Here is a 27,721-nt window from a genome sequence, read left to right on the forward strand (position 1 = left end):
TCTCCCTGCACTCGAGGAAGTGCACAACGTCAGCAAATGGAACTAGGCCGTTTTTGAGCATCATTTACTTTGAAATTGATCCTTTTGCACAGGACTTAATGTTGTAATGTTTGTTATGTGCTTTCCTCTGTCTTATGGCTTTTAATTCAGTTAATTTATGTGTTTTATTCAGATGAGCATGTGAAGCCCTCGGCTCCTGGGGAACTTAGCTCAGCATTTCTGCCTGTGTCTGATCAGCAAACTGTCACTCTCATTTTTGGCACACCATCATCTGCACCTATGGCTCCTACACAGCCTAAACAAAGTGACATTGTGGAGGTTCCTTCCTGCACCTCCAAAAACCACACCCCCAAAGGAGGCGGGGCCTACTACAGCCCCTGTGTCAGAGGTGAAGAGTGAACTGGCCAAGGTTCAACAGTCACAAAGTGTTTTTTATCTTATCATTATTTACAGAAACACAGTGAAGTTGTAAATTGGGTGTGAAACTTTTTTAATGTCTCACTAGTAATTCTGATTATGATGACAAAAGAATTCTATGCAGCAACAATACAACAATATACAACAATATAACAATATGCAGTATATTATGTCTGACCATTTTCTGGAAAGGTGAATGACTCCCAAAAGAAGAAATAAATGAGTTCATTTAGTTCCAGAGGTTTTAGTGCTGTTGCTTTTACTATTGATTTATTGTTATTTAGGAACATTATGATGACCCTGTTTTTTGTTCTCTCCCAGACTCGATCTCAGGAAAGTCTTCGCAAACGAGTCCATTTCTGCCTCCACACCTCCAAAGGTGGAAAAGAAAACAGTATACAATACAGAAACAATGAACTTGTGTCTTGGGTGTTTAAGGTGTTTAATGCCCCACAAGAAATTCTGATTACAGAGCCAAAAGCATGAAGTGTGTATGGTGCTATTTTGAATATTTTCACAGTGACTTTTATCAAAATCCTCCCTAGAAGGAAAGAAGCTAATTTAGTTCCAGCCATTTCCTTGCTGTTGGTTGGACTTTTACTTCTTTTAATTTAGCATCATTATGATAAATCGGGGTGGGGGGATACAGTGGCTTAGTGGTTAGCATGTTTGCCTCACACCTCCAGGGTTGGGGGCTTGATTTCCACCTCCGCCCTGTGTGTGGAGTTTGCTTGTTCTCCCATGCTTCGGGGGTTTCCTCCGGCTACTCCAGTTTCCTCCCCCAGTCCAAAGACATGCACTGATTGGCATTTCCAAATTGTCTATACATACACGATTGCACACACCATCCAGGGTGTCCACAGCCCCAATTCCCCTGGGATAGGCTCCAGGCTCCCAGCAACCCTGTTTAGGATAAGCGGTACAGAAAATGGATGAATGGATGGATGGATGATGAATTTGTGTTTGCGCTCTCACAGAGTCTAGTGCAAATCACAAACCTTCAACAGCTTTCTGTCACTGCAGCTTCCAGCAGCAGCTATGTATTTCTCTAAGCTAAATCACTAAAGACGGATGAACTGTGTCACAGCGACAAAAGATCTCTTACCTTAAATACCACACTTTTGAATGTCTGATGCACCCTCTCAGCATGGGTTGTGATTAATGCAAATGTTTGAGATGCAAATGTCTGAGCCTGTTACATGTGGTAGAGTTTACTTGAGATTTACTTGAGAAAATGGGACAAGCCCAAAATGGCAAAACATTAAGCTTTAATGGTCTTAACGAATCATTGGTCAGAAAATTAGCAAGAATTAAACTAATAGATAAAGGAACTTAGTATGTGACAGCTTTATTTCTTTAAATGTTTAAGCCTTGTGATGGTCCTTGATGGGCTGCATCAGGTGTGGCAGATAACCAAATAATGACTAATCTTTTAAGAAAATAAAACATCCCAGAAGATATTTTTGGAAAATTTTGTCCACTCAGACATATGTTAGTTTGAGTTTTACATCATTGTAATCATTATCATGATTTTACCTTTGCGTAAAGAAGACTATATAAGTGAATTTCTGGCACTTTTACGCCACTAGGTGGACAACTAGGTGGACGACTTATTTGTAAAACTATATTGAAATCCCCTCCACTTCAGTATTATGGGCTATTTTGTGTAGATTTGTATAAGCCCAATTAAGTCCGTTTCAGTTCCAGCGTACTGTATACATATTCCACATGTGTATACATATTCCACATATTCCATTTGTTTATGCATTCAGGGTGTACCTTCCAGGTAAGTGTACCCATTTTTTTGGTCCAGGCTACATTACACTCCAGATGCTAAAATTAAGTTACTAAGACTCTAACATCAGTGTTTAGATAAATAATATAATAGTAGTGTTTTTATAAAGACTATTGGCAGTGTTTGGAAAAAGTACTTTAATAGCAATGTTTGGAAGAAAGCTCTGACTGCAGTGTTTGGACACAGTCTCTAACAGCAGTTTTTTCGATAAAGAATTGCAGTGTTGATATAAAAAAAATTAGTAGCAGTGTTTGCATGAAGACTCTAACAGTAGTGGTTAGATATAGGCTTTAACAATAGTGTTTAGAAAAATAATCTGATAGCATTGTTCAGATAAAGGCTCTTACAGTAAGACAACAGTGAGACAATGACATTAGCATGGCAGACAACAGTGAGACACTGACACTAGCATGGCAGACAACAGTGAGACACTGACACTAGCATGGCAGACAACAGTGAGACACTGACACTAGCATGGCAGACAATAATAAGACACTGACACTAGCATGGCAGACAACAGTGAGACACTGACACTAGCATGGCAGACAACAGTGAGACACTGACACTAGCATGGCAGACAACAGTGAGACACTGACACTAACATGGCAGACAACAGTGAGACACTGACACTAGCATGGCAGACAACAGTGAGACACTGACACTAGCATGGCAGACAATAATAAGACAATGGACTGACATCCTATCTAGGGTGTATCCCTGGTTTGCACTCAGTGTTCCTATGGTAGGATAAAGAGGTTACTGAAGGTTAATGAATCAGTCAGTGAATGAATGTAAATATTCCATGTTTTATAATGTTATATATAATAACATTATAATGTTTTATAATGTTATATAATAATGTTCCGTGTTTCCTTTATTTCCTTGCACACCTTTCTCTGTGTTAGAAGGTACCTCCTTTGTTTTAAAAGTAGGTCGCCTGTAGAAGATCTCTGGAGCTATGAGTATTATTAGAGGTAGCAGTCAAGCCTACTGGACCTGAGTGGATTAGGTGAAGAGTTTTGAGGTGAGGGGTGTTACTAGTAACTGCAGTTGATAACACACGGCTCAGCAACTGTAGCTGTAGGTGGAGCCATTGTCTAGGCTGAGTGAATTTCCTAAGGTATCACTGAAATTATGAGTCTAAATACACAAATTACAAACTGCATTTTGATCATAGATACTTATGTCTATAAATATTTCATTCTAAAAATACTCACAGTGTAGTTACTGTCTATGGTGTAGGGTTAATACTGCAATACACCAATGTACAAATATATTCTCTGTGATGTAATTTGTTAGTCCCTGTAATGCTGACTTTGGATAATGGTACTTCACTTCTCACACTGATGGTAAAACGTGCAGTTATGAAAAAGGAGTCTCACACTACTGGATATGAGCACATGTATTTCAAGTGTCACACAATTAAGCATTTCTTGTTTTCATTTGTAACTCTGAAACCTCATTATGGAAAATTGATTTACACAATAGGATGTTTTGTACGTTTTCTTCTTACATATTTGCACTTTTTTGTACGTGTGTATTTTTACATGTATTCAAAAATTGTGTTCAAACCCATGAAGTACATTTGTGATGATTGTTTTACAAAGCAAAATATCTTTTATTCCTTTATGAGTGCATACTCGTACCAAGCTGTGCTGTGCAGACAAGTAAACCCCTGGCTGCTGACTCCATCTGTCTCTCTTGGGTTTGTGTTATGGGAAATATCCATTCCATTCTCTGTACTGCTTATCCTACACAGGGTAGTGGGGGGGCCGGGAGCCTATCCCAGGGGACTTGGGGCACAAGGTGGTGGACACCCTGGACGGGGTGTCAACCCATCACAGGACACAATCACTCACACACACCCATCGCACACTACGGACAATTGGGAAATGCCAATCAGCCTACAACGCATGTCTTTGGACTGGGGGAGGAAACCAGAATACCTGGAGGAAACCCCTAAAGCACGGGGAGAACATGCAAACTCCGTGCACACAGGGCAGAGGTGGGATTTGGACTCCCACCCCCAGAGGTGCGAAGCAACAGTGCTAACCACTAAGCCACCGTGCCTCCCTGTTATGGGTGATATCTGAAGGTTAATCATGTGAAACATGTGACGGCTGTTTTGCATCATTATGAAGTGAGCAGGCGGAGCTGAGCTTTTCTGAGGCTGCAGAATAAACATAGTTTAGTACGAAAGCACTTAGTGAGGGCTGTGTGTGGACTCTGAGCAGCTTAGAGTTCACCAACTATGATAAAGTAAGCTCACTCACGCATTAGTCGGTTTTTGTGACCAGTGCTGAGCCGTGATGGAGAGGGATTGGAGGAGGGCAGGACGGTTGTGGTTTCTGTTCATGTCTTCTATGTGGACTTTGGCTTCGTCACTGACTTCTACTGGGACTCCATCCCTCAGTCCCACGGATGCTAGTGAAGAAAAAGAGTCAACTAATAACAGTGTGACTCCAACAAATAACTGTACAGGTGAGCCATACTGCATTCTCTCTATGGTTTTAAAGATTTACAGCAAGCAGTTAAGCATATCAAGCACAGAGAATTGGAATAATTCCTGCAAATTAATTATAGTAAGGCTAAAGGATACTTTAAAATGTGGCTTGCTGTGAAGCAAAGGGTCGTAACACCAAATATTGACTTTATTTCATTTATTGCTGTTTACTGCTCTTTATAGTATTTTTTGCACAGTACTGTATACACACACACACACACACACATATGTATATATATATATATATATATATATATATATATATATATATACATACATATATATATATATATATATATATATATATATATATATATATATATATATATATACAGAGTACCTGTTCCTATTTCCTATTTAGTTTTTAAACAAAACATATATATATATATATATATATATATATATATATATATATATATATATATATATATAATGTGTGTGTGTGTGTGTGTGTGTTTAAAAACTAAATAGGAAATAGGAACAGGTACTCTTAACTCTAACCAGAATACAAATACACAAATCTCCTTAAATGAAACAAACAGAGCTTTCATAATGATTCAAATCTTGACCAAAAGAAATACACTACCTTGGGTTATAGATCAGCACACTAATGCCATTGTGATGCTGATGATTTTCTTTTAAGATATAAAACTTTTGAAAATGTGCTTATATTTTGCAGTGATTTAGCCAAGTGTATTTGGATATGGGTTACAGTCCCCGGTCAACATGTGGCATTTTTGTGGAGCCACTGTATAGTGTCAACTCCAGACCAGCAACAAAAAAAGGTTTGGCGTTGTACCTACAAGAATACCTACTCTAACCATCTTTTCAAGAAATATTACGTAGACGGATAAGTTCTTCATCTTGATCCCAACTCCACAGGTGAAACAATGGGGGCTTTCTTGCTATACAGCAGTGGAAGTCTGCTGACTCGCCTTTGGCAGTTTGTCAGGTCCATTACAGTATCACCAGCTTTGAAACTGAACTAGGTCTTATCAGTATCACAGTGAGCGCTGGACCTTACAGTAATACTTTATACAGTAAACGTTAAGAACCTGTACATGTGGCTCTGTCAGTAAGTGTCCAGCTACTCAGAGGTATTCTGATTTTGAAATGTGAAATTTCTTTTGAAATTTGAAATTCACAGATTATTTAACCTTGCATTCACATTCACGGATGATAAGAAATGGCAGTAGCTACAGTACTGTGCAAAAGTCTTAGGCACCCTATTTTTTTTTAGTACAAACTTTGTTATAGATTTTTATTTGATGACTTCTACATTATTGATTCAGTATAAAAACATTTTAGATTTCCAAATATTAGTTTTCCAGCACAAAATTAAATGTTACAGAAAAATGTTTGTTTGTCAGTAAAGAAAGCAGCAGATTCCATAAGAGACACTTTTCAGACAAAAAAAACATAATGAAGGCTGCTGGGTTTTGCTGCAAAAATAACAAGCTAATGTGACAGTCAAAGAAGAGCTGTGGCTGCTTCTGTAAGATGCTCAGTAACACTTACAGCTCATTTCCTTATAAAACTGCACATATTGTACCTGAGACTACTATTTGTTTTTTAAAGCGAAGGATTGCCACACCAGATATTGACTTTGTTTCATTTATTACTGTTTACTGCTCTTTATAGTATTTTTTAACATAGAAACATTTAGTTTCATTATTTTTGAAGACATCTTTGCTCTACAGCATTTCTTTGCATGTGCCTAAGACATTTGCACAGTACTATATATTGTGTACAGGCTGCTGCATAATTTATGCATATTTACATGTTGTTTTTGTTCAAAATGTTTTTCCAAATTTTAATAAACGCCAGAAAAAGATTACAGGTTTTTCGTTATTTTGTGTGCCAAACACTGTAAGAACCAAACCCCCTCAAACATAGTTGTGTGTAGTTGTGTGATTAAAGGTGTGTGGGTCTGAGGGATTTTTCCTGTTGCCAATGTTTGCGTTTGTCGCTTTACTGCTTCATAACTAATTTGAGTAGAATTGACAAAATCTTGTCTTTTTTAAAAGTGCCACCACCATATTCTCTCCCCAATTATAAATTTACATTTCTGTGCACTGTTAAAGCCACTCCTAAGGGAATGAAAAAGAGACAGAACAAAAGGAAGAGAAAAGTAAATAAATAAAAATACATTTAAAAATGAAAAAATGGAGAGACTTAAGAAAATCTTAACCGCCAGCTCTGTGATTGCTTGCTACTGTAAGCAATAACAGCAATTACACCCTTCAGAGAAACTTACACCTTGGATCAGAGAAAGTAAGTATATAACAATGCAAGAGGTAAATGTTCCACTTTTCACTACTCTGAAAAGGCTATATTAAATTAAAAAAAGGCATAAAATCTGATGTCAAGATATGTCAAGATACTACTGCAGTAGAGTTAATAATAATAATAATAATAATAATAATAATAATAACACCAGGACCTCTTTTGCTTTCTTGGGAATGGATCATAAATGTATAAATATGTAATTTGTAAATTGCAAATTGTGGAATTGTAAAATAACTTAATTTCCTGTAAGATTAAAAATGCTTCATGACTGACTTCATAACTTCCATATAGTGTCTGGAGAGCAGGTAAGCCATTAAAGATTCGTTTCAGATTGGTCTGTGCGTACTCACGAGCAGGAAGCAGTACTGTAGTCCAGAACACTTCTGTAACTGTGCAGAAATTTCTGTATATTGTGACAGAAATCTGGCAACACCCCAAGACAGTGTGATGGATGGAACAGAAATAAGAAAAGAGAAATAGATTGTGAACCCATGTTGCGTCATCAAATCAGTAAGCCCAAGTGGGTATTGCCATGCCAGTTAAACCCGGCTTAATGAGACAGGAATGCAGGTTTATCACATGCTTCTTAGGGTCGGTTTCTTGCTTGTTCACTGTGGACACATACACACACTGGTGAGAAAAATAAACACTCCCCCCATGTACCCTGTCAACCAGCTGAACTCAATTTTGAGCTTGATCTTACAGTATATTGACAAAGGCAAGTAAGACGAAAAGAGAAAGGATTATCAGGAGAGGATAAGAACACGTCATAATGTGTTCTATTTGGAGCCTTCTCTGAAAGGGAAAGGAGAAGCACCTTCTTTGTTATCCCAGCATTAAAATGTGTATGTATTCTACGTCTGTCTAAGTCATAGCAGCCTTATTAGCGATTGCTAATGATGTCTATGTGTGGGTTAGGAGTATGAGTGTCTATCAGATGTGAGGTTTGTGTCCTCGTTCCCTCCCTGGAGAGGCTCATTTCCATAGAGAAGGGAACGGGGGCATCTGTGGGCACACTGCTGACCTTCGGGTGCCATGAGGGCTTCCAGCTGGTGGGCAGTGAGAAAATCTCATGTATTCTGCATGGCAGTACCCCTCAGTGGAGTAACTACCTCCCAAAAGGTTAGACTGAGTCCTAGTAAACTCTATTTCTATTTACTGTGCAGGTAAACCTAGGAAATGGGTCCTTTGGAAATTGGAATTAGTGGAGTTCTGGATACAGATTGTGCTAAGAACCTTTTATAACATTAAAATAAAAAAAGATTTGGACTAATTCTGTTCATATTCTTCCGTAGCCATCATGAAACCAGAGGACCACGGCTTCCAAGTGGCTATTTTGGCTTCGGTAATAAGCTGCATTGTCATCCTCGTCATGTCACTGTCCTTCATCATTTGCTACCTGCAAGAGAGACACAAGCGGAGGGAAAGCATAAGCAGGTACACACTACCGCACAAGTAGAAAAGGTTGGGAGAAAACGGAAGTGAATAGTGTATGTTGCTTTTGTTTTTGGTGATGGTTCAGTTCACTTCTGAAGAAGAGAAATAAACGTCAGTGCCGTCTTAGGAGTGATTACTGGCTTGAGAGAAGTTGGGATGCTCCTCCCAAGATATACCACCTTCCTCAGCACCTAGAGTCCTGTCTATGCTGCAACAGTCACCCGCATATGATCAGACTTGATGGCTATGAGAACCATGGCTGTCAGAGGTGAGAGGTATCTCCATATTCATGAATATAATAGTACAAAGTGTCATATTTGTTATGCTAGATGGATTTGGATCTAGATGTCTTTTCAGGAAACAGTTATTGCAAAACTTTTCAAAATGTATACAAGTAAAAACAAAGCTGAATTGTGTGTGTGTGTGTGTGTGTGTGTGTGTGTGTGTGTGTCAGGAGTCAGGAGAGCCTGATGAATGATCCCCTGCCTGGGCTGTACCATACAGAGAGCCAGTTGTATCCCCTGCAGAGAGTGCCCTCCCTGACAGCTCCCAGTTTTCCAACCAGCTCCAGCATACCTGTATACCTCCATTTTTCAACCCCTACACTGACAAGCAGCCTACCCGCTCAGCCTGTAACCCCCACCTTCCACAAATTTAGCACCACACCACCCTTGTGGCTATACTGACAACCTGTTATGGCCCACACAGAAGCACTCTTCATTTCTCTGTCTGTGATATCATAGTAATTATTAACAAACATAGAAGCACTTCTTAGGTGTACAGTTACTAACTGTAGCTCATCTGTTGCTGTACAACATAGAACCAGTGCTGACTAGATGGTATCTGGATGGTGACGTATTCTCAGCACAGCAGTGACACTGACTGGACAGTGTGTGTGTTGCCTGAATGAGTGTATTAGGCAGCAGCTTTTAAACAGTGTGTACGCTTACTGGCATTTATAGCAGACACCCCCCCCCCCCTCCCCCTTATTTTTGCATGCATCATTTATTGTCATCATCTTTTACCCTTCATTAGTGTCAGTTTCCGAAGACAGGATGCTGTTGGTTGACGATTTTTTGGTTGGTGAACTGTTTATGAGCCTTGCAGTGACACAGAGGTGTTTAGAAATCACTGCTATCCACTCATACCAACACAACACACATCACCTGCCTATCTGTGCTGACAGTCCACCACTCGAATAATAAACAATTACTAATACTTGTTTATTACTAATACGCAATTCATTAATATAAACTTGTGATTTGCAGCTGTCTGTGCAGTGCTGTTACAGAAAATTAATCAACACCTCCTAACCAATCAGAATTGTGAATTCAACAGCGTTATGGTATAATATCACTTAACTACCAGTCACTTATAAACATTCCACACTTTTTAACCATGTGCAAAAAAATCTTTTACTAGAGCAGCCTAGCTTTTCCCAAGTGCTGAAAAATCCTGTATAGACTGACTAGCAGCTAGATACCAAAACACAGAGGAAACCGTTTCTCAATTACTGCTACTAATGATAGAGCACATACATGTTTTTGAGAAAATAAAACAACATATAAGGCAGAAAATCTCAAATGTAGGGTTTATTAATCAATTTAGTCAAGTGATAAGGAAGCTGGAAAATAACTTATCAGCTGGCATAGACAGTCTAACAGCTTGACCACCTCAGCCTGTGTTTTAGCAGCTGGATTTTTCAGCAGGGGTTAAAGGTGTAATAGACAATATTCTTCATTTCTAACTAGTGCAAATAATGTGGAAAAATATGTAGAGTGATTTAAAAAATAACTAAGTGATTTAAAAAATAAATAAGTTTAAGCCATTGCTGGAAAAAAAACAACAGTTTGGAAACCTGCCTTCAGATCTAGAATGTTTGTTTGTATTTTGATCGGCCTCCTGTCAGTCATTTTATAGACACACCCTCAATGCACCTTCAATTCAATTCAATTCATTTTTATTTGAATAGCGCTTTTTTACAAAGGTCATTGTCTCAAAGCAGCTTTACACAAACAAAAGTAAAGTGAAATACATCTGTCTTCACATCTGTCTTAAACCATTATGAGGACAATTTCGCATGTTTATACAAGTTGTAACTTGGATTTTAAAGCAGGTGAATGTCCGAGTGCACTTGAAACTAAGTGATGTCATGGACAGGCCTTGCTAAGGGCAACTCTTGTTAGCATGCTTGTTTCTTTTTCTCTGATATTTTGCTTTGGCACTTTATTATGTTTGGCTATGAATGAACCCTTGGCTGTAACCCATTGACATATGTCCCGTCTACAACCCTTGTCTTGTATACAAAATTGTTAAAATTGTTAAATAAATAAATAAATAATAAAAACTTGTTAGCATACTAACTCTAGTTGAACCACCGTAAGGTTTTGGGGCGGAGTTTTGTGTACAAGGGTGGAAATAGGGTTGGGCTCAGTGAGTAAAAAAAAAAAAAATTCAACTCCACTCATTTAACCATTAGAGACTTATTTAAATACAATAGAATTTTAATTTTCCAAAAATTTTCAACAAATCTCAGCTAATGTACGTTTAAATGAGAAGCTAGTTGTGGCACTTCCACATATTGAATTTTCATCTACTTGACTTTACATCCACAAAATGGCGCCTGTTACATCCACAAGATGGCACCACTGTTCCTGCAGTCCAAAGGCGCACCTGTTCTACAAAAAAAAAAACATTTCACCTGTTCTTTTGTGGAGAAAAATATCCATTTTAACGCCATAAAAATGTCTCAGATACTTTTCAGGTTATATTTCGTTGTGTGTCTGTGTTTCCCCCCTGAGTTATGAGACAAGTTCCTGAGGGAGTGTATTCAGTGTGTGTCTCTCTGTAGTACAGTGTCTCAGAGCAGGGACTCGGTTAAAACTTGCTGATGTAGCCTACTGTTTGTTCAGTGTGTGTGTGTGGGATGTGTGGAGAAGACACACTAGATGAGCTGGGCTTTGTGGGAGGATGATGGTAGGGTGTAGCTGACTCAGGTGGACTCCATGGCCAGTCCTGTGTCGGACACTTGTGTGTGTCGGCGCAACAGTAAACTGGAGACGTTTCTGAAGAGAAACGCTGACCGAGCCGTGCACGAGCGGATTCAGTACTACGAGGCGTGTGTGGTCGTTTCAGAGCAACTCGACAAGGTGTTCATGCACGTTGTGCTCACCGACGACTCCATTTACCTGACTGAGTACCAGCCACGCACACTCCACAGAGCTCTCCACTTCAGCGTCATCGTGCACATCGAGCTGGTGAGTGCAAAAAAAAAAGTCAAATTAAACTATATTCATCTCCCACTCAGAAATAAAGGTCTTAATCTGTACTTTTGGTAAATGGTTTTAATGATTATAATGGGAATTGTCCTGGTTTTAATGGAAACTGTAATGGTCCCTGTGGGTCTCTACTGGTAATTTATTGCCTTCTATTGGTGGCATGTTATGTCTAGTGGAAACCATTAAGGACCAATAATAGTAATGGGTTTCAGAATTCAATTTTTTTTATTTTTTTCAAGTTTTATTGGTTAGCTGATGGTTTGTAATAAAATTTGTAGTGGAAACCATTAGAATTTCTGTGATGGTTTCTACTGTTTTTTTTTTTTTGTTTTTGTTTTTTCCAGCAGGGTAGTATATTCAGTATTTTTATTTATTTATTTATTTTGAATTTTTGTATGTGTTTTGTACTCTTAGGCTAGTAATGTTTTGTTGCTTTTTTTTTCTGGGAAGGTACATGTGATGTATCTTTAACTTTAGTAATTAATGAATTGGTAATTAATAATTAACAGTTGATTCATAATTAATTATTAATTAAATTTAAACAAGAATTATTCAATATTATATCTTATTTCTCAAAAGAACAAGTTGTTGTTGGTCATGGCACCACAAATTATTTAAATATATACCAGTTAAAGACAAAAAGAAAGGTTAGGGATGGAATAATATGCTTTTATTCTGATCTCCAAGAAGAGAGTCTAAATGAAGAAGACTGGTGGGATAAGCAGGTGGGATAAGCAATGGTGATCAGCGATTGGTCATTAGAAGCAGATACATACTAAAGGCACTAACATGCACTCTTGATGGTTCCACGACCAGTGACAAGGAGAAGTACAGCTTGGTACCTCTTTTTCTAGTGCAGTGCTGAAGTCCCAAACTGAGTCAATGCATGAATGCAAAAAACTGAATCTGAATGTTATTGTTTAGAAATTGTATCAAGGGCTTGGTTTTGGATTTCAATCGCATTCCCTGAAATTCAGCTTCGAATACAAATGCAAAATTAAGTTTCAGATGGTAAGATACAAAATTAAAAATAACAACATTAAAATCCTGATTTTTGCATTTAAATACAAGTTTCTCTGTAGCAAACTCCACAGCTCCCTGTGGGGTCCCTGGGGTCATCAAGGGTACTTGTTTTGCTTGTTCTGTACCGTTCACCTGGAGACATGAATATAATGTACCTAAAAATGATTTAAAGGTACATAATTGGACCTTAAGGACCACTGATGTTGTATTCTAATAGCTAATTAAAGCTAATTACACCACATGCACCTTCCCAGGTAAACGATACATACTAAAGGTACAAAAGATGTACCGTTGATGGTACCACCTGAGCAACCAGGTAAAGTAGCCTACAGTTTGGTAAATTTATTTCTGAGAGTGTGGATAAAATTATGTTATGTTAAGATCTTCTTTTGTGATTGACCACCATGCTTTGTTGATATTTCAAGGCCACAAATTAAGTATATGGTGATTGCGAGTTATGTCGTTGCCACAAATTGTGTAACAACTTAGAAATGTCTGGATTGAAACATCTTAAAAGCATCTTAATATAAAATTTATATGACCCTAATTTATTCATTTAATCAGTGGACCACCTAAATGGACTATCAAGGACCACCCCTTCCTTTATTTAATTTCCAATCAAGTACAAATTATTCCTTTTTGAGCATCAGGTAAAAAGCAGAAAACATAACATTAACAGAAAATTGCACAATTGCAACAACCATATCAATTTTTCAGTATTTTTCAGTTTGTCCACTCTTTGCCTTTTTTATATCTTCCATTGTTTTTGCGAGGCTTGCTTTCAGTTTTTCAATGAAATCTGCATGGGTACATTTCCATGTTTCTTGTAAACACCTCCAAAGTTCAGTCTTAGAGGCTGGTTGCATTTTCCACTTCTGGTGATCCAGGTAATCCTAAACACATTCAATGATGTTGAGATCTGGGCTCTGAGGTGGCCAGGCCATTGTTCTGAGAACACCAGCAGCTTCTTTGTTCTTTCACTGCTTGGGGTCATTATTATGGTGTAGAAGGAAATTCTTCCCCATCAGCATTCCTGATGCCTTCAATCAAGAACATCTCCTCAACTCCAGATGTGGTTACACTGTATATCCCCATACTTGCACTGATCCTCCACCATGCTTGTGTGATGGTTATAGACAATGCTTGAAGAGTCTTTCGTTGCTTCAGCGACATAAATGCTGCCTTATTTTACTTCTAAAGATTTCAAATTTAGACTTATCAGTCCATGAACCCTTACTCCACATCTCAGATATCCAGTTTCTTATCTTGTATCTAGTCCCCTCTGAAAAATCTCCTTTAGCCATTTTAGATCCACATGAGAAAGAATCAAGGCTTATTTGCCATACAGAAAATTGAATAAACGAAAGGGTGGTCTCATACTTTTCTTCCATCCAGGGTGTGTTCATCCAGTCACACACAGTGTTCCTGGGATTGGCACCAGATACACCACAACCCTGACCAAGATAAAACACTTACTGAAGATGATGAATAAATGAATGAATGACATAAATTATGAGAATATACCCACAGATCAATGATCTCCCAGACTTCCTCAGTGGCAAAGTCCAAGAGCAGTCACTCCACATACGTGTTGTGCATACACATGCAAAAGATGTTGGGAAACATGGTTCAAGAGACAGGGGGTCTGCCTTGACCAAGCCTCAGTCTGTTGCCACACCCCGTCAACAAGACAACTATGGACAAAGCTGCTCTCTGGAAGGTAAGACAGCAGGCTTTAGCACAGAGGTTTTGTCAAATTTATTAAATATTTGTAGCCTGCCACAGTTAAAGGACATGATCAAATGGCTTAAATGCATATACTAAACTAACGCAATGGTAAATATAGTATTTCTCCCTGCCCTTTTATTTATCCATGTAAGCTTATTAATAAAGTTGCTGATCATTAATAGATCTCATTTGCCATTTCCCACTGGCATGTCATAAACCCATGTAATCTTATTATCAAAGTTGCTGACCATTACAGTTGAGCATGTACAGTACATTTCAATACACTGTATAACTCTGACAGCTAATAAGCCAGGGCTTGCTCATACTTTCTGTTGCCTTTTAGTCCTCTTTACATCACATTACTGCTCAAATACCCGCAAAACCCCCAAAATTATTTGTGTTATTTATTTTATATATTCACATTTGCTCATTTTAGGAAGGGTGCCAATAATTCTGACTGTATGCCAGTAATAAAATGCAAAATATTTGAGAACGATGAATAGGAATAGTTTATTTTCTATTCCAATTATCTGTTCCAATCTTGCACAGGAATCAGCAGGGTTCAGCAAGGTCCTGACTGGAGAACGTCTCCATCCTCGAATAGGTACAGACTTCACTCACTAAGTCTTCAACTCCCAGTCACACACTCATTGGGTGATTCCATGACTGGGGTGCTATTCAAAAATGTGTGAACTCATCTCAGGCAAGAGTATCTCATTTTTTACAAGCTCTCTTCACTGGCTGCAACTTGCTCTTAATGAGTAACAGGGACGTTAAGAACATTCTGATTTGTTTAAAATATTTTTAAATTAATAATTTACTTTCAATCTACAATTTGAGTAACAGTGATGAAGTTTAAGTGCGAGAACATACTTTTCTTCTTCCCATGATGTTCAGGAAATTCCTGTTGAACATGTGACTTGTGGAATCTTCCAAATATTTCATAAGTGTATTCAATTGGACTAATGTGTTCTGGTAACAGGGTTGATGGAACGTTTGGAACTAATTTTTCATTAGCTATAAAATATAATTTGTGATGGTTTAAACACAAACACATTGAAGTATTTGAATTATTTTATCTCAATATCTTGAAGTGTAGTTTTCTAAGTGCTGTAGATTATTTTATTAATGTTTTTTATCTGTTGTTTATTTCAAACATGCATTTAGGTTGTTCTGAAGGACACTTTGTCTAGATTTAAAATGTCTTTTAATATTGCTTTGACGTGCCCAATCTCTCATTCGTGCAGCCATGCTCGGCCGCTCACTCCCCAATACTGCACTGACACACAACGCTGTGTTTTACAACATTTGCCCATCAATAAAGCCGTCCTTTCTCCGACAACCATGGCGAGATTCTGTTGTTCTGCTTGCTTATCTCCACCTTACATGTTTTTCCTGACTGACTTGTGTACAATGGCTTGAAAGAACAAGCCTGATTACGATAGTGCGTGTCATCGGCCTGCTTTAGTTGCTTACGAAGACAGGATTTAAACTCGCAGCTTTTGACTTGATTGATTAATAATACAATGATCAAGATAGGATTAACCCTGCAGCTGACACACAGCCATATTAATCAGACTGGGCCTAAGTACAGTCAGTCAGTACAGATCCTAACTAATTTAATGTGTATCGTGATTAGCTATTTAATTAAGACAGTATCCAACTACTGTAAATACAATATAGTGGTTTACTGTTGCTGCTTGGAATCGAAATTGAGAAACCAAAACTGTTCTGTGCAAACAGTCCAACAGAAGCGTTAAGTTAGAAGTTAGAAGGTTAGCGTTATCGTTGATTTTTTTATCCTAAATTATTGAAACAATTTCAAATTGTGTGATTTACTCTCACTCTTCTTCTCTTTCTTAGTTACTGTACATGTGCGGAAGGACACTGTAGTGCTTTATGGTTGTTTTACAAGCATAGCCAGGACACTGTTGGTTTTTCACAACTGTTTATTACCAGCTCTGACCCCCGTTGGGAGGCAGAGCATCAGGAGGGGAGGGTGAATGTTGGCCTGGAGACAAAGACATGAAGGGTGTTTGTGGTGCAAGTAGGCAGTAGAGAACGGCTGAATAGAAAAACAATACAGAATGATCAAGGGGATGATAAGAATATATATAATACTTTGGGTGAGCTTCATAGCAAGGAAGGATTATTTTACTGCCTGGACTTATTTAATTTAACTTGATTAAAAATTGAATTACCTGTTTCTTGTTTGAAAAAATGCTGCCTGAAATGTGATCCTTAGTGAGAGAGAGAGAGAGAGAGAGAGAGAGTAAATGAGAGCAGCAAGGAGATAGAAGAAGAGAGAACAGAAGAGTAACTCGGTCAAGTTACCGATGACTTTTTAATGAGTTCAGTGAGAGTACAATACGTTCAGCCTTATAAAGTGACCCTGTTTCTATTCCTATTGCTGTTATGTCTCCTCATGTTTCAATTGTTTTTAACTCATTAACAGGAAATTTAGTTCAGACGAGTAGTTTGTCATTTTATTCAATCCACTCATATCAGTGAGACCCAATCTCTCATTTTGAACATGCATATTTTGGACATGTAATATCTCCAGGCAAAAAAAAAAAAAAAAAGCAGCATCTAATAACCACAGTTGGTCTTTCAAATTGCATGAATGTACTACAAATTTATTATATGCACTCTAGCCATTAATATATAGATTCAGATGTACTGTAATTTGGAAACAATGATACTGTGGATATAAAAAGTCTACACACTCCTGGTAAAAGGTTAAAAAAAACTGCACACCCCTGGGGAAAAAAAACCCTGCAGGTTTTTGTGAAACCAAGATAAATCATGTCAGATATTTTTCCACCTTTAATGTGATACAGCAACCAACCAAATTCAAGTGAAAAACAAATAGAAACTTTTTAGGGGAAAAAATTAACCAATCACATTCAAACTCATGTTTAAAAGTAATTATCAAAGACCTGTCATCAGTGAATTGATTCTGATTAACTCCAAATAAAGATCAGCTATGATCAGAGGGGTACAAAAGAATACCCAGTACATTAGATGTAGCATGGAACACTGTGAAGGCTATCATCAACAAGTGGAGAAGACATTATCAAGAACAGGATATCCCTCCAAAACTGATGAAAGAACAAGAAGGAAAGTTATCAGGGTAGCTGCTGAGAGACCCACAGCAACATTAAAGGAGCTGCAGGAATATCTGACAAGTACTGCTCACTCCCTGCATGTGACAACAGTCTCTTATACTCTCCACATGTCTGGGGTATGGAGTAGGCTGGCTAGACAGAAGCCCCATCTCTCAAAAAACATCCAAGCCAGCCTATATCACCCTAAACCATGTGGAAAAATGTGTTATGGTCTGATGAGACCAAGGTAGAACTTTTTTCTGCATAATTGTAAAACATATGTTTGGTGCAAAAACAAGACAGCTTATCACCCAAAGAACAGCACACCCACGGTGAAACATGATGGTGGCAGCACCATGCCATCATGCTATGAGGCTGCTTCTCTTCAGCTGGGACTGGGGCTCTGGGTAGAAGGAATATAGAAGATAGAAGGAATCATGGATAACTCCAATTACCAATCTATTTTAGCACAAAACTTTCAGGTCTCTGTTAGACAGCTGAAGATGAAGATGAAGAAAAGCGTCACCTTCCAGCACGATAACGACACAAAGCACAAATCCAAGTCAACTAAGGCTTCAGAAGAAGAGGATCAGCGTTTTGGAATGGTCCAGTTAGAGCCCAGATCTAAATCCTGTTGAAAAACTGTGGAATGGCAGTCATGCAGAGAACTGTGCACAGGAGATTTGATAGATCTGGAGCATTTTTGCAAGGAAGAGTGGAATAAAATTACCAAATCAAGATGTGCTAAGTTGCACACTGAGTGCTGCATTACAAGCAAAAGGAGCTTTAACAAAGTATTAGTTAAAAAGTGTGCACACTTACGCAGTCAGGTTAATGTAAGTTTTTTTCTTTTTCTTTTTTTCCTAAAATATTTTATATAGTTTTTCACTTAAATTTTGTTGATTGCTGTATCACACCTAATTTTTTACATCACAAAAACCTGCACTTTTAACAGGAGTATGTAGACTTTCTTATATCCACTGTTTATGGCATACCACACTGTCATTTTCTCAGCTCATAGGGCACAAAGTAAAGCAGGAAGTCTTCAACAATAAATGGGCAATTAAAAAGCCTTGCTTGCCACTGTAGTACACCCGCCCCCCCGCCCCCGCGTCAGTTCCCCTGCGTCTGTTTGTGTTTATAGATGAGGCAAGTTTGCGGAGTGTATGGGTATGGTTAGCACTTGGACTCACAAGTGCATTGGCTCATTCCACCCCTGGGAGGCCATTAGCTCCAGATTAATAGATGTTTGTAGAGCTTGCCACCATCACCAGGGACAGGACTCAGTCACTGGAAGATGTAGAGGAGGCTAGAGCACATTAGCGGGGTAGAATAAGGTATTCCATGAATATACAACTTGGTGTCCTCTTGTCATCCCAAATAACTAGTCAGCTAGCTAACCATTATAAAAAAAAAATCTAGCTCATTTACGGACATCATGTCATCCAGTACTATTGGACAAGCTGTGGAGCTTATTTAGTGATGTTATTAACTTAGTTCATTCATAATTTTCCCTGTTTTTTTATTGAAGTACTGAGTTTAGGGGTACTTGAAGTCACACTCTGATTGAATTTGTGGGGAAAATACAGGAAATAATCGCTGTTAGAAGATACTCATATACTCAATAGTTCTTTAAAATGGCTCCCAAGACAATAACTTGATAAAAAGTTTCATCAATGAGTACTTCACTGAATAATAAGGTTTGAAACAAATATGATCAGTGAAACGTGATTTTTGTTTTTTTTTTGGAACACCCTTACTGGTGGCTGGAGTTCATTTATAGTTAGTGCTATCTCACTTGTAGCTTCATACATCATTTAAAAAGATCAAAGTATGAATTGAAAACCCTATCTGCAGTGAATTGGACATAATATACATATGATTTCAGTATTCATGTCTATCAATCATCTAATCAGGTCCTTATTGCCGGGTATGTGTACGTGGCGGTTGCACTGCATTTCCTACACTGAGTGGTCACTGCATTCATATTCCAGAGATGACGGAGATGGATGCAAGGGCAAGAGAAAGAGTAAGAGCTCTGTCCTGGCCAGACTGAAAAAAAGAGCAGCTGGGGAAAGAGAGAAAAAAATAGAGGAAGAAGAGAAGAAGGAGGCTGAGCTTCATCTGTATGCTGTGATGCTCACGTCACAAATATATGTTCACCTCCAAAGATCCTGGAACAGTTATATCATGGTGAGAGATACCATGGCTTTCATGATCATTGGGTGGGTTTAAGTTGTTTTAATTAATAATTTTATGTCTAGGATGATCTCCCTTTACTCAGGTTGTAGTGTTAATCTGGTTAGTTATGATTGTTGTCCTTCCTGAATGTCACAGCTGTTTACCAAACACATATACATTCTTGTTTGTTAATCATGCCCTGTGTGACTGATCTGCTAGAAAAAAGTAAGAAAGTACATATGTACATACATAAAGTACATATACAGTATGCTTGACACACCATAGTTTGCTCCACAGTGTAAAAACTGACATCTTAGCAAGTGAAAATATCTTTAATAGAGTACAAATTATTTAGTATTTCATATTATACAATTATAATTGGATATCAAAAATATAAGTTATATTTTATAAATATAAATTAAACCCATGTCTAGACATTTTAACTAATTTCAAGCTTGTTTTATAGATAATTTTGGTAGATTTGAGCATTTATTTCTAGAAAAAAAAGCAAAATTATTTGGCAATAGAATAAGAAAATCTAAAGTTTGAAATTGTCTAGAAAAAATGTCTAGAAATAGGTTGAATAATCTTATATCTGATTTATTATAATCTTATAATAGTAAATACTAGATATATTTTCTAGAAAGATGACTATATTCAAGATATTTTCACTTTCCACATTTTTTGCTGTGCAAGTATACATTAGTGTGATTGTACTTGAAGAACTTGTAGTATATCTGTATGAACATCTTTTCATAAGAGGAATAACATTAGATAGAAATCAGGAAAAAAATAAACCAGTCTAACCCCATTCAACAGAAATGTCCATCTAATATGCTATCACAGAGATCCACACTGATGCTGAGGACATGCACCGTGTCATCCCCCGCCTCCTCCAAGAAACACAAACGCAACCTCAGGTAGCAGCATGTTTCCTTGCTTCAGCCTGTACCATACTCACGTCAACACTCACATCCACACGACTGTTTTGTTTATTTTGTTTTTCTTTATTTCCCGTCTTTATCTGTAGCTGGGAGCGGACATGTCACCTGTTCAGCCAGCTGAGTGGGGAGCTGTTACAGGACGAGCTCAGCTTGGAGAGTTTGTACCTGCTGCTTCAGGAGCTCTGTACTGCTGCACATCACAACCCAGCTGTCAAAACACTCTTCTGGAGGGTACGACATCAGCCACAACGAGTGGATCGTTTTACTACACACAACACACTAGGGATAGAAGATAGACGAGCAAGGGAACATGTTTGACAGCTATATTTATTATGAAATGGACTGAGCAAATCCTTCACACTGTGTATCGGTTTCGTTTACAAAATTGAAGGAAGCAGAATGTTTGACATCTAAAATAGGTTCTGGAGTACTTAATGTCTCATGGCGATGATGATATGCTTTGCATCTTTTTTTTTCTTTTGAATTAAAGAATTCCATTTTGCTTAAGCTGCTAGTAGTGTAATGAAGTGATAATAACATTTACTTACTTTTTGTATTTACATTTAATGCAGTCTAAATTTATGTTTATTTCACTTATGGTCATGATGGCTGAAACACAAATGTGTATGCATATGTGCATCTATATTTAAACAGTATGTGTGTGTGTGTGTGTCTGTCGTACAGTCACCTGAGCTCTATCCATTCCTGGTGAAGACGCTGGCTGAAAGCTTGCAGCTCTCTCAGGACAGACTACACACTGCTGACAGACTACTGTGAGTCTGCATCATCTGTCCAAACCAAGCACACCATTCAACACAATTAAAACTGTGAGAATCTTCCAGTAGTACTCAGGAGGCTGAATTAGATACAGTTAGACACTGTGTGTGACTCAAGAATCCCCTTAGGTCCACAAGTACATATCAGCCCTCTTCTGATCACTACTTAGCAATAGAAGGCACATTTACATGTACAGCAATACAGTTGTGCAAAGTAAAGTTTTTATATAAAATACTTAATATCTCTGATCTATACTCATATGTAGAATTCTTAGCAATATCACTATCCATTACGGATGCAGATGTAGGCTTATTGATGCAAATGCAATGGTTCAGGTGAACAAGTGAGCTAGAATAGTCAAAGCAATCTGAGACTTGGTAATGTCACTAGTGATGAGCTAGCAGCAATACTTTGCAATAAACAGAGAGTTGTAATGAGTATATGTGGCGAGCAGATGATTGGGATCAGCTCCAGGGTCCCCACTTTGATCCTGAGCTCAGGTTGTGTGGAGTTTCGCAGGTTCTCCCTGTATCCGTGTGGGAACATACCAAAAACACGCGAGTAGGTAGACTCTATACGTTAAATTGCCACTAGTGAATAAGTGCATGTGTGCGTGCGTGTGTGTATGGTGCCCTGAGACTGACTAGTATCTTATCTAGGGTGTATTTCTGTTTCGTGCCCAGGGTTCCTAGGATAGGTTCTGGATCAGCCGCAACCCTGATGGATGAATAAATAAATGAATATGTGTGTGATTAAAAGTCTGGGGAGTTGGAGCCATGTAAGAGTATGGGGAGTGTGAGAGAGAGAGAGAGAGAGAGAGAGCGAGAGAGAGGTCATGTGATGAGACTTCGTTTACTTCATTATTTTGCAGAGGATTATGGGAAATGGAGTTAGCAGATACAGTTAGTCCCGATGTGACAATTACAACTATAAATGATATTTATTGAAATAATACACAAAGTACACAAAACCCTAAAGGTCTAATTATGTCGCTTTGTTACTTTTAGTTCAAAATGACTTAAACATCATCTTTGTAGTATTCAGTGATGTAGTTGGGCAAAGTGAACCATGCCTTGTTAGTACAGATTGTTCCAATTTTTAAAATGACTCACGCTGACTCGAGCAGAACACTGTAATCACCTTACTGATGCACTACACTGCTCTCTGTCGGCCTCCAGGCTTTCCATGTTAGTGGTTCAGACCATAAGCCTGATGTTTGGTGAGACGGAAAAAGGACCTGCTCGCTTTAGCATACTAACATCCAAGCAGTGAGTAACCTCAGATTTTATCACTGGACACTCTGACTATAGAGTAGTGCATTTATATATATGAGGCACCTTTAATGTGTTCCAGGGGAAGCATGACAGCAGCCTTGCTCTTGGCTTTGGTGTGTGATCCAGTGCTAGAGCCCTACAATTGCAATTCTCCATCTCACACAGAGGTAAGATGGGACACTTTTATCTTTTCATCTTTTTTAGTTTGTAATATTGTTGTACTCGATGAGTCTGAGTAGCATTTCAACTCATATCATCAGGGAAAAAAGTCCACCTAGTTAACTTCCCATTTAAAAAGAGACTTTACCAAGCAATAAGAAATGGAAAAAAATGTCTAGTGGCAGGAAGTAGGAAATAGGAAAATGCATTTCTTTTCTATGTGAATGAATCATCTGTCATCATCTCTTCCCATCATTCTGGTGCAAGTTAATCTTGGTTTCATCTGTCCAAAGAATCTTGTTCCAGAACTGAGCAGGCTTTTTTAGATGTTTTCTAGCAAAGTCTAATCTGGCCTTTCTGTTTTGAGTGATACCAGTTATTTGCATCTTGAGCTAAAACATCTGTATTTACATTCATGAAGGCTCTTGATTGTAGACTTTGACAAAGATACGCCTACCTCCTCAAGAGTGTTCTTTACTTGGCTAGATGTTGTGAAGGGGTTTTTCTTCAACAAAGACAGAATTCTGTGATCATCCACTTTAGTTGTCTTCCGTGGTCTTCCAGGCCTTTTGGTGTTGCCGGGCTCACCAGTGCATTCCTTCTTTTTAAGAATGTACCAAATAGTTGATTTGGTGGCTCCTAAAGTTTGTGCTATCTCTCTGATAGGTCAGTTTTGTTTTTTCAGCCTAATGATGGCCTCCTTCACTTGCATCGACACCTCTTTGGACCGCATATTGAGAGTTCCCATGAACAGCTACCAAATGCAAATTCAACACTTGGAATCAACTCCAGACCTTTTATCTACTTAATTTGTCATAAAATAACGAGGAAACAGGCTGCACGTGGCCATGAAACTGCTTATCAGTGAATTGTCCAATTACATTTGAGCCTAAACAATTAATGCAATATTTTTGTTAAACCCCTTGAATTAAAGCTGAAAGTCACGTCTTGATTCAATCACATCTTGTGGGTGGTGTACAGGGGCAAAATTATGAAAATTGTCACTGTCCAAATACTTATGGACCCAACTGTATATAATAATAATAATAATAATAATAATAATAATAATAATGTGTGTGTATGTCTGGTTTAACATTCCAGGATGTCTGTTTGTGTGTGTGTATGTGTGTGTGTGTGTGTCACAGCTACAGGTCTTACAAGCAGAGTATCTGGATGCAGCGTCCGTTCTGCTTTTTGAGGTGGTGATGTTTTGCCAGGAAGTAAGTTACGCTGTCACACATTTAAACACTCTTCATTTGCAATGCTGCTATTATATATAACCCCAGTAAATTAATCCGTGCACTGATACAGCCTTAAGGATTTTCTGATTTGTTTTTTAAAGACAAGTCGCATCCCGAATGCAGGACACTTTCTGACTGTGGCTTGGGTTTTTGAAACACTTAAAGCCCACCCTTCCTTTGTAAGTGTCTTTGACACTATCATATTTCATTCTGGAAGCAAAACTAGATATTCATTAGATCATTAGATGATTAGATTCACTGACTTTTGGTCTATCTGTGTTTAGCTCCTGTTTATGGGTTATCAGGCCCAGCGTGTGGTTCTGGCAATGTCATATACGGTAAATAGACAATGATGGATACCAAATATACTAGACTGTGGCTCTTGTGGGGAAAGTAGTTTGAATACCAGAATGATCCATGCCTATTTTGTTATGTTGAAACAGTCTGAGTCTCCCTTGAGCCCATCTCAGGCTGTCCTCTTATACCAGCGGTGCCACTTGCTCCTGACCTGCATGCAGCACAACACCTGCGTGAACACCTACATTATTACAGAACTCAAAGAAGAGTTCAGGTAAGAGTGACTTTTGAGGCTGGTTTGTCTTATAAGATGGCAGTCAGGCTATTCCAAGCCTAGATGAACATATGTAGGCTGATATACACGTGTTACTAGTTGATCAGAAAATCAATAATTTTACATCAAGCTCTTCATATGAGTGCTAGTGAAACTGAAGATGCATCAAAACCTGTTTCACTAATGCAAAGCACCATCATCTATTGAACCTTGTATCAAATTAAGATTACCACCAGTGACCAGTGAGATCCAATGCTTCAAACTTCTCCCGAGACACCAGAAGGAGTTTGACTGTTTCAAATTGTCATGCATTTACTGCACCATTTTAATGATCTGATTATCAGAAGATCCCAGTTAACGCACTTGGTGTTTGTCGGTTTTTGGTGCACTTACAGACAAGTGACAGATTAAAGGAAAAAACTGGCGTTTATTGTGCTATTCAATACACAATTATTCTGACTAATCATCTTTATTCTATGATGAAACCTTTCTATCCTGATAGGAGTGCTGTGTTATAGAATGACAGTTTCCCCATCCACAGAGCACGAGAGCTCACTCAGTGCTTCAATGAGTATGAAAATGATGTAAATCATATGCTATGAACTTAGCAGTTCTCCACCCAGTTGAACACCTATTGGAGATGATGCAGTGAAGCTGTTCTGATGGCACATGGTGACTCAACAGCTTAACAACACACTCTTTGTTGGTTTATCCTTTATTTTGTCACCTGTAAGATCTAATATAAAATCAGTGAAGTGTTGTAAACATTATTTGTTTATATCTCTTGAGTTTACAGCTGTTGTAATTTCCACAAACCCCCAGATGTCACTCTGCTCTTTGTTTTTAACTCTCAGTTCTTCACAATGAATGCTTCATTTAGGAAATATGTTTATGGAGTTTACTGAGTGACTTCTTCTAACCTTTCACATACTGTTTCTTTTTTTTAGGTATTATGTGAGACAGTCAGGGCTAGAGGACAAACTTCCCCCTCACTACCCCATCAGTAGGCCAGCACGGCATCTCCTCTCCCAGCTGCTCAGCCTGGTGCTCGGCAAGCCCTGAACTCTGAACCTTTGTTAATCATGAGGACTGTTTACAGCCGTCTGTCTCATACACACATTTGTACAAATATCCTGTAAGCCCTAGATAAATTTGTGTTTTTTTTTAATCTTATTAACTGATGATCATGGACTCATAACTGGTGTATTATGTACTTGGCCAGTTGTGGGGAATAGGGAGTAGGGCAAAGTGATGATTCAGGGTCCAGTATACTGTGTGTAGACAGCTAGGGGAACACTTTTATCACATGGATTCTCTGACCAGGATAATTGTTGCTGAGATGAGTGAAGAGCTTTTGTTGTCATACTGCAACAACAACAAAGTTAAATGTAGTCTGTATTTATATAGGATGTGTTTCAGGCCTACTTTATGTATATGAAGGAAATATTTACTTTTAATCATTTGCTTCCTATTATTTGACTCTATGAACACTTGCTAAAGTTTATATTCATTCACATATTGTTTCGTATTATACATGACTGGTTATACCTAAAAATATATTTTTCATTTCTTGTGTTTGAGAGCGAACCGGTCAAACCTTTCTGAAGTTATGTTTCTATTAATCTTAGAAAATTCTTCAAGTATGCAATAAACATCAGAGTCTGAAGATCAACACCAGGCTCATGGTTTCTGACTCATTGTTCCCCGAATTTCACAATAATATTCTGTATATATAGGGTTTGGTAATGCAAACGTACATGCGTTCATTAGATTCAATTCAGCTTTATTCGTATAGTAGTTTTAACAAAACAAAACATTGTCATAAAGCAGCTTTACAGAGATCCAGATGTAGATTTACATTCCTAATGAAAAAGCCAGAGGAGACAGTGGTGAAGAAAAACTCCCTGGGACGACATCAGGAGCGAAAGCAAGCTCATCTTGGTGACGCCGGATAGTGGGATTGTAAATCATGAAATGATTATCCTTATGAACATGTTGTGAGTCTTGTATGAGCACAGGAAAGTCTTTATGGTTACAGCAGCACTTCTTAGAAGGTACAAGTCTACAGTATCTAGGTGACATCCATCGAAGCATAAACTGTTTGTGGGAAGTGTAGATCCTGCTAGAGCAGGTTCATGCTAGTTTCCTCCATTTCAACAGTGATGTACACTAAAGCTACTTTAGTAACAGCTCCCTCTCATGGTGCAATTTCCCTCCTGCTAAAGATAAAGGATCCAGTAGGCCACTTTTAATACTACATTAGGTCTGAACTACATTTGAATGTGATTACAGTGAATAAAGGAGAAGAAAATTGTCAGAAATATTTAGCTACAACTTTATAGTAAGGCCCACATGCATACACATTTGAAGCCAAAACTATACCCTTTTGTTATCATTATTAATAAATGAACTATCTGAGAAAATGTTGCATTAACTAACGTGAATTAAAATAGGCCTGCTTTGAAACGTTTTTTTTTTTTCTTTTTTTAATGTTTGGTTTACTGATGTGATGAATACAGTGCCACAAATGTAGTGCAGTGAAATAAAACTCTTATTAAACTCATGGAAAAAAAATTTTAATTTTAAGATATATAAAATTAAGAAAAAAAAACACATTTGGACAGCCTGGGTTTATATCAGATCAGCCCACATCCCAATCTGCTGTTGTAGTGACATCACATCCTGAAAATTTCTGGGAACTCTATTACAATATAACACATATTCTTATCAAATAAGGAAATTTACTGAAGCACAAACCCACATGTAATACAAGTATACAAGTAAAGCATGAATTTGGTCTATTGATGAGCTAGGGATGGTGTTAAAACATTTACTGCCCAGGAGATGTCAGGATGGAATTGTTTCTCAAACATTTTTTAAGCTCTGAATTATTCATGGTTCATTCATTCATTAGTTCACACCTTCACATATTCACATCTAGCAGCAGTTTAGCCTATGTTTCACCGTTACCTCCTTCCAACTTCCAAAAACATGTCA

General features: G+C 38.0%; 2 protein-coding genes across 2 annotated transcripts; both read left to right on the forward strand.

Annotated features, from left to right (window-relative positions):
• The first annotated feature begins 4,404 nt into the window (after positions 1-4,404).
• On the forward strand, positions 4,405-9,381 carry zgc:162331 (uncharacterized protein LOC793007 homolog). Its single transcript, XM_034313362.2, has 4 exons — positions 4,405-4,693; positions 8,300-8,441; positions 8,527-8,709; positions 8,896-9,381. The coding sequence occupies exons 1-4, from the start codon at positions 4,522-4,524 to the stop codon at positions 9,125-9,127; spliced, it is 729 nt and encodes a 242-aa protein (XP_034169253.2). The 5' UTR covers positions 4,405-4,521; the 3' UTR covers positions 9,128-9,381.
• Positions 9,382-11,206: 1,825 nt separating this feature from the next.
• c18h12orf56 (chromosome 18 C12orf56 homolog) lies at positions 11,207-26,384 on the forward strand. The gene is made up of 14 exons (XM_026923364.3): positions 11,207-11,698; positions 14,273-14,462; positions 15,020-15,074; positions 19,572-19,770; positions 20,605-20,678; positions 20,789-20,933; positions 21,387-21,475; positions 22,658-22,747; positions 22,833-22,920; positions 24,058-24,132; positions 24,255-24,332; positions 24,438-24,491; positions 24,597-24,724; positions 25,672-26,384. The coding sequence occupies exons 1-14, from the start codon at positions 11,447-11,449 to the stop codon at positions 25,784-25,786; spliced, it is 1,632 nt and encodes a 543-aa protein (XP_026779165.3). The 5' UTR covers positions 11,207-11,446; the 3' UTR covers positions 25,787-26,384.
• Positions 26,385-27,721: the final 1,337 nt, after the last annotated feature.

This window comes from Pangasianodon hypophthalmus, chromosome 18 (assembly GCF_027358585.1).
Source record: "Pangasianodon hypophthalmus isolate fPanHyp1 chromosome 18, fPanHyp1.pri, whole genome shotgun sequence".
NCBI lineage: Eukaryota > Metazoa > Chordata > Actinopteri > Siluriformes > Pangasiidae > Pangasianodon > Pangasianodon hypophthalmus.

Excerpts from the sequence above, each read along its gene's own strand:
- zgc:162331 (XM_034313362.2), top strand. The coding sequence starts at position 4,522 with ATGGAGAGGGATTGGAGGAGGGCAGGACGGTTGTGGTTTCTGTTCATG. Across the intron at positions 4,694-8,299 it reads TCCAACAAATAACTGTACAG|CCATCATGAAACCAGAGGAC; the intron begins GTGAGCCATACT and ends ATTCTTCCGTAG. Across the intron at positions 8,442-8,526 it reads CGGAGGGAAAGCATAAGCAG|TTCACTTCTGAAGAAGAGAA; the intron begins GTACACACTACC and ends GTGATGGTTCAG.
- c18h12orf56 (XM_026923364.3), top strand. The coding sequence starts at position 11,447 with ATGGCCAGTCCTGTGTCGGACACTTGTGTGTGTCGGCGCAACAGTAAA. Across the intron at positions 14,463-15,019 it reads ACAAAGCTGCTCTCTGGAAG|GAATCAGCAGGGTTCAGCAA; the intron begins GTAAGACAGCAG and ends AATCTTGCACAG. Across the intron at positions 24,133-24,254 it reads TGGTGATGTTTTGCCAGGAA|ACAAGTCGCATCCCGAATGC; the intron begins GTAAGTTACGCT and ends TGTTTTTTAAAG.